Source organism: Silene latifolia, chromosome 2 (assembly GCF_048544455.1).
Source record: "Silene latifolia isolate original U9 population chromosome 2, ASM4854445v1, whole genome shotgun sequence".
Lineage (NCBI taxonomy): Eukaryota > Viridiplantae > Streptophyta > Magnoliopsida > Caryophyllales > Caryophyllaceae > Silene > Silene latifolia.
This window is the reverse complement of record NC_133527.1, coordinates 133,177,007-133,184,080: the sequence shown is the minus strand read 5'-3', so window position 1 is coordinate 133,184,080 and position 7,074 is coordinate 133,177,007. Positions and strand designations below refer to the sequence as shown.

Here is a 7,074-nt window from a genome sequence, read left to right as displayed (position 1 = left end):
AGAAAACAATCAAAGAAGACTAAACCTCGCAAGACGAAGGGAAAGAAAAAGCCCAAAACAGTGATCAAACCACATGTCTTGCCAATTGATTTGCTGGAGCAAGAACCACCAAGTCCCGTCACCTTAGAAGAATTCTTCCCGCGAGATTTCATGAACAAGGTTACTGCGTGCACCATCTCAGCTACTGAAGGTGGCGACGATGAAAAGAAGAATGAGGAAAGGGGCCTAGATGATGCGGTATCACCACAACAATCTCATTCTGAAAAAGAGAAGGGAATAGTGGCTGCTCTTCATGCCCTTCCTACAAACATGGGATGGAAGCAAATCTTTCATCTACCTAAAGAGAAGCGTCAGCTGATAATTCAAGGACTTGAGAAGCCTGAGTTGTATGCCGGCAAGATGAAAGAAAAAATTGAGCCTCTTGAGCAATCAACTGGATGTGTCTCCTGCAACGCAGCCTTGAGTTTTTCAGATGAGGATTTACTTCTTGGATCCAAACCTCACAACAGGCCACTTTATGTGTCCGGGTACATCCGGGGGCAAAAGGTCAAGCGCATCCTAATAGATGGAGGATCAGGAGTCAATCTCATGCCAAAAGCAACCATGAACGAATTAGGGATCACGATGGACGAACTCTCCAGTAGCCGAACAATGATTCATGGTTTCAACTTGAATGGGGAGCGCGCAGTTGGCATGATCCGCGTGAACCTTACCATGGGCGATCTTTCTTCCGACACATTATTCCATGTCATGGATGGCAAGACATCGTTCAAACTATTGCTAGGGCGACCTTGGAAGCACGAAAACGGAGTTGTCGCCTCAACCCTCCATCAATGCTTGAAATATTATCGTGGTGGTGAAAGGAAGATAGACGGAGACGCCAAACCCTTCTCTAAGGTCGACTCTTTCTTCGCTGATGCAAAATTCTTTGAAGAGAATGGTACTTCCAGTGAGTTCATGCCAACCACCATCTCTTCAATAGGAAAAGGAGGGAAGCGGGAAAAGAACATCATCAAAGAAGATGAAGCTGCAAGTCCTGCTAAAGAAAATGATGTTAAGAAAGATGTAGACAAGGTCAACAAAATAGCTACTCCTGTGGCATCACCCAAGAAGCAAGAGACGCCGCAGAAAACTACACCACCAGTACTACGCTACATCCCAAAGTCTCGCCGCAAAGATGGAGAGAGTCCTTTTGCAGAGTGTCTAACACCAAAGATAGAGCCTAAGGATAAAAAGTCAAGTCTGGTGTTCAAGCAGGAATGGGTGGCCAAAGTCGTTACACCTCTACCAAGTTCATCTCAAACGAAGATTGTGAGACCCCCTCCGAATGGTTTTGTCTGTTCATCCAGTCAATCATCAAGTAAGGGAAACAAGGGGATATTTGATTCCAATGCTTACAAGCTACTAGCAAAGGCTGGATATGACTTTACAAATCCGACTCCTCTCGGTAAAGTTGTAGAAGTTGAGCCGTACGGTTTGAACAAAGCGCAACATGAAGTGTTCAAGCAAGATGGGAACTTCGTGGTGACTAGGGCCGGACTCGGATATGAGTCTCCTGCGCCTGTGAAGATTGGTTCTCGTAGAAAAGGGGCTACTGCGTCTTCTCAGCACATCACAGTAGAAGAGGTCGAAGAAAATGAAGGAGAGGAAAAGATGCAATCATCTTCAGTCTTCGATCGAATAAGTCCACCTGCAAAGAAGTGTCGCCCTTCTATATTCACAAGGTTAGGGAGACCAAGTGCTTCAACCAAACACATTTCTGTATTTGCTAGGCTTGGCAATCAAGGAGAAAGTAAAGTCAAAGTGTCAACACCTTCTTTGCGCATAAACAAGAAGGGCGCAATACATGAACGCTTGGACGGTCCATCAAAAACAGTCTTCAGTCGACTAGGGGCTCCCAAGAAGAATAGTGGCAAGGGTCGTCCTCTCTCAACTTCTGCAACACAAAATGAAGAAGAAGTAAGAGTAAGCGATGACTTGAGAAGCGCAATACCATCTCGCATGAAGCGTATGCAAGTAGTGGACATCATCCAACATGACCCACTCAAAGCAAGGAGGCGCGTACTAGTTCTTACTGGTCATCAAAAGAATGCCGAAGAGCTTGTGCCCTCATCTTCACGTCCCTGTGATACAAAGAAGTCAAGTGACTTAGAAATTACAACGTCGTCATATCACATCACAGTAGAAGAGATACCTGACGAGAATGAAGAAGTTGAGGCCGATGAGGCCCCTGAAACACATGAAGACGGGGGCCAATCGACTGTGGATGAACTCAAGGAACTCAACTTGGGAACTACTGAGGATCCTCGCCCCATTTATGTTAGTGCTCTGCTGACTAAGGAAGAAGAAAAGGAGTACTACAAGTTGTTGGTCGAGTACAAGGATGTCTTCGCTTGGAGCTATAAAGAGATGCCTGGACTCAGCCCAAAAATTGCAGTTTATCGTCTAGCAATCAAGAAAGGCACCAATCCCAAAAAGCAACCTCAACGTCGTTTCAGGCCGGAGCTTGTACCTGAAATTGAAAAGGAAGTCAACAAACTCATTGAAGCAGGTTTCATTCGAGAAGTCAAATATTCTACCTGGATAGCAAACATTGTCCCGGTCAGAAAGAAGAATGGACAATTGCGCATATGTGTCGACTTCAGAGACCTTAATGATGCATGCCCGAAGGATGACTTCCCTTTGCCAGTCACAGAGTTGATGATTGACGCAACCACTGGTCATGAAGCCCTCTCATTCATGGATTGTACTGCTGGTTACAATCAAATACATATGGCACCTGAAGATCAAGAAGCAACAGGTTTTCGAACCCCAAAAGGGATCTTCTGCTATACGGTCATGCCGTTTGGATTAAAGAATGCCGGCGCTACGTATCAACGCGCAATGCAAAAGATTTTCGATGACATGCTGCATAAAACAATAGAGTGTTATGTTGATGACGTGGTGGTCAAATCAAAGAAAAGAGAAGACCATATCAAGGACCTTCGAACCGTCTTTGAAAGACTTAGAAAGTGTCAACTCAAGATGAATCCACTCAAGTGTGCGTTCGGTGTCACATCTGGGAAGTTCTTGGGGTTTGTGGTTAGGCATAGAGGCATTGAAATTGACCAAACAAAAAATTAAAGCCATCAACGAAATGCCGGAACCAAAGACGTTAAAAGAGTTGCGCGGATTGCAAGGACGTTTGGCATACATTCGAAGGTTCATATCTAACCTAGCAGGACGTTGCCAACCATTCAGCCATCTCATGAAAAAGGATGCTCCATTCCAATGGGATGAAAAATGCAAAAATGCTTTTGATAGCATCAAGAAGTACTTGGCCAGTGCACCAGTGTTGGGGGCACCAATTCCAGGAAAGACACTTGTCCTCTACATCGCAGCACAAGAACGCTCACTGGGGGCAATGTGTGCTCAAGAAATTGAAGACCGTAAAGAGAGAGCACTCTATTACTTGAGTCGTACCTTGGTTGGAGCCGAGTTGAATTATTTGCCCATAGAGAAGATATGTCTTGCTTTGGTGTTCGCCATCCAGAAGTTGAGACACTACATGCAGGCGCATACCATACACGTGGTCTCAAAAGCTGATCCAATCAAGTACATACTCTCAAGACCAGTCTTGTCTGGAAGACTTGCGAAATGGGCAATGTTGCTTAAGCAGTATGACTTGGTGTTCGTGCCTCAAAAGGCTGTGAAAGGTCAAGCTATCGCCGACTTCTTTGCTGATCATCCAGTGCCAGCAGAGTGGGAAATTTCAGATGACCTCCCAGGAGAAGAAATTTTCTATGTGGACGTTCTACCTCCATGGCAAATGTACTTTGACGGTCTTTGCAAGGCAAGATGGAGTGGAGCTGGAGTTGTATTCGTAACTCCACAAAATCATCTTATGCCATATGCCTTTACACTCACTCAGTTGTGTACAAATAATATGGCAGAATACCAAGCTCTCATACTCGGTCTTCAAATGGCCATCGAAATAGGTGTCAGGGATATGGACATATATGGAGACTCAAAGCTTGTGGTCAACCAAGTCCTTGGTGAATATGAAGTGAAAAAGGAAGACTTGATTCCCTACCATCAACAGGCATTACAACTGCTGAATCAACTTGACGACATCCATGTTGGTCATGTGCCAAGGAGTGCCAATAAGTTGGCTGACGCGCTTGCTAATCTTGCAGCCACTTTGGCACTGGGGGCAGAAGAGTCTATGAAAGTCGATCTGCAATCGTTGGGTAATATCATCGCTTGAAGGAGAAGAAAATGTAGACACAACCAACATGATTTGCGTCTACACGCTTGTTGATGAAAATGATCAAGCGTCAACCTATCATTGATTTTTGGACCACCAAAAACTACCCGATGATCCCAAACACAAGGTAGAAATACGTCGACGTGCTCCAAAGTTCATTCACTATAAAGGGACACTCTACAGACGTTCTTTCTCAGGCCAATGGTTGAGGTGTCTAAGCAAGGACGAAGCTACCGAAGCAATGCATGAAGCTCATTCTGGCATTTGTGGTGCTCATCAATCTGGGCCTAAACTTCATGATCGTGTAAAGAGAATGGGGTATTACTGGCCAACCATGGTGCAAGATTGTATGGACTTTGCGAAAAAATGTGAACCCCGTCGTTCGCACGCAAACTTCATACACCAACCGCCGGAGCCGTTGCATCCTACTGTTTCTTCATGGCCCTTTGAAGCTTGGGGACTTGATGTTGTGGGACCTCTTACTCCAAAGGCCTCAAATGGACACGAGTATATCCTCGCTGCCACTGACTACTTCTCAAAATGGGCAGAAGCCATCACACTACGGGAAGTGAAGAAAGAAAATGTTGTGGACTTCATTAGAACCCAAATCATCTACAGATATGGTGTACCTCAACGTATCACAACTGACAATGGGAAACAATTTTTCAACCATCTGATGACAAGTCTGGGAGAAAAATTCAAGTTCAAACAATACAAGTCATCCATGTACAATGCCTCTGCAAATGGTTTGGCTGAAGCCTTTAATAAAACTCTTTGCAATTTGTTGAGAAAAGTAGTAGCAAAGTCAAAGCGAGATTGGCATGAAAGAATTGGTGAGGCGTTGTGGGCATATCGTACCACATACAAAACACCTACTCAGGCAACCCCGTACGCGTTGGTGTATGGAGTGGAGGCCGTGTTGCCTTTGGAGTTGCAGATCCCTTCCTTACGCATTGCTATTCAGGAGGGACTCACAGATGATGAGAATGACAAATTGCGATTAGCAGAGTTGGAAGCTCTCGATTAAAAGAGATTAGAAGCTCAACAAAAGCTCCAGTGCTATCAAGCAAGGTTGTCACGCGCATTCAACAAAAAGGTGCGCCCTCGTTCTTTCCAAGTAGGAGACCTCGTCCTTGCAGTACGAAGACCAATCATCACCTCTCACAAGCCAGTTGGCAAGTTCACCTCTAAGTGGGATGGTCCATACGTGGTACAGGAGGTCTACACAAATGGTGCTTACAAAATCGTGGATGAAGATGGCGTTCGGGTAGGCCCAATCAATGGGAAGTTTTTGAAGCGTTACTATTCTTAAATCCCAACAGTGAAGGCTCCTAAGCAAGAGCGTAAACTGCAAGTCACAGCTCCTAAGCAAGAGGTTAAACTGCATACAAAAAAAAATCTCCAAAAAAAAAAAAAAAAAACAAAAAAAAAAAGACTCCAAAAAAATAAAAAATAAATAAAAAATATACTCCTTTCTTCCTCTATGAACTACGTCGGCTTGATCTTGTGAAATACACTTTGTGCTTCACAAGTACGTAGGCAACTTGGGTGAACATGTAGCTCAAGTGCAGCCACACCTCCAAACAAAAAAAAAATCCCTCTCTTGAACTACGTTGGCTTGATCTTGCAAGTTGTCATCTTGGTAGCTTTGCGAGTTCGTAGGCAGTTTGAGCAAACATTTTGTTCAAGTGCAGCCACACCAAAAAAAAAAAAAAAAATTACAGCAAAATAATTACTCCTGGCCCGCAAGAGTTTAAACTGTGTACGGCTAAAATTACAGTCAAGCATCAAGCAAGGTTGTAAAAGCAAGGCCATGTTAATCGATGATGAGTTCCGCTTGAGCTGGGTCTTTACACTATTTGCTTCACGGTTAGCCTTGGATAGATCTTTAAAAAAAGGAGGGTCACATCGCATACAGGTGATGAAATGATGTAGCAATCTGGCACATAAAGGCTTGGAACTTCCTTACAATCGACGAGCGAGTTCATTACATGGTAACTCCAAAGGGAACCCAAGATGACCCATCCAGGAGTGACTCGTACTCTCTCTTGGAGTCGACGAGTCAGGTCCATTGCGAGTTGCATCCCTGCAAAAAAAAAAAAAAAAAAAAAAAAAGGAAAAATACAAGAATACAAGTAAGTATAGAGAATATGAGGAAGTCTTTTACAAGTAGGGCGGACATCAAATCAAGAATTGTATTCATCCGGCAGGTCTCCTAGGGAGAGGGTAATGAAATAATAGTTTTCATAAGGAGGTCCATTGCATGGTTCTTCAAAACTGTGTCGCGATGACTCGAATGGGTTCACCCTGACACAACCTGTCGCGATGACCCAAAATGGGTTCACCCTAACAGGCAATAAGTCTTCAAAAGTGTGTCGCGATGACCCGAATGGGTTCACCCTGACACAACCTGTCGCGATGACCCAAAAATGGGTTCACCCTAACAGGCAATAAGTCTTCAAAACTGTGTCGCGATGACCCAAATGGGTTCACCCTGACACAACCTGTCGCGATGACCCAAAACGGGTTCACCCTGACAAGTAATAAGTCTTCACTCCGTCGCGATGACCCAAAAAATGGGTTCACCCTGATAACTAATAAGTCTTCAACGGTGAACAAGTGAAATTGGCTTCCATGAGAATATTGACAAAAGAAGTCGCTTGGCTAGTAAGACAGAACATGATACCTGTGCATAAATAAAATACAACAAACAAGCATACAATTTGGAAAGACGGGATATCAAGGATGTACTACGAATTGTGCTAGAAAATTTTTTTTTAAAAAATTTCATTACCCCGTAGTCCGTAGTGATAAAGGGCCGAGGAGTT

At 44.1% G+C, this 7,074-nt stretch overlaps 1 protein-coding gene across 1 annotated transcript; it reads left to right on the top strand.

The window, feature by feature from the left end:
* Positions 1-150: 150 nt before the first annotated feature.
* On the top strand, positions 151-4,246 carry LOC141641334 (uncharacterized). Its single transcript, XM_074450001.1, has 3 exons — positions 151-1,861; positions 1,955-2,354; positions 3,304-4,246. The coding sequence occupies exons 1-3, from the start codon at positions 151-153 to the stop codon at positions 4,244-4,246; spliced, it is 3,054 nt and encodes a 1,017-aa protein (XP_074306102.1).
* The last annotated feature ends 2,828 nt before the right edge of the window (positions 4,247-7,074 follow it).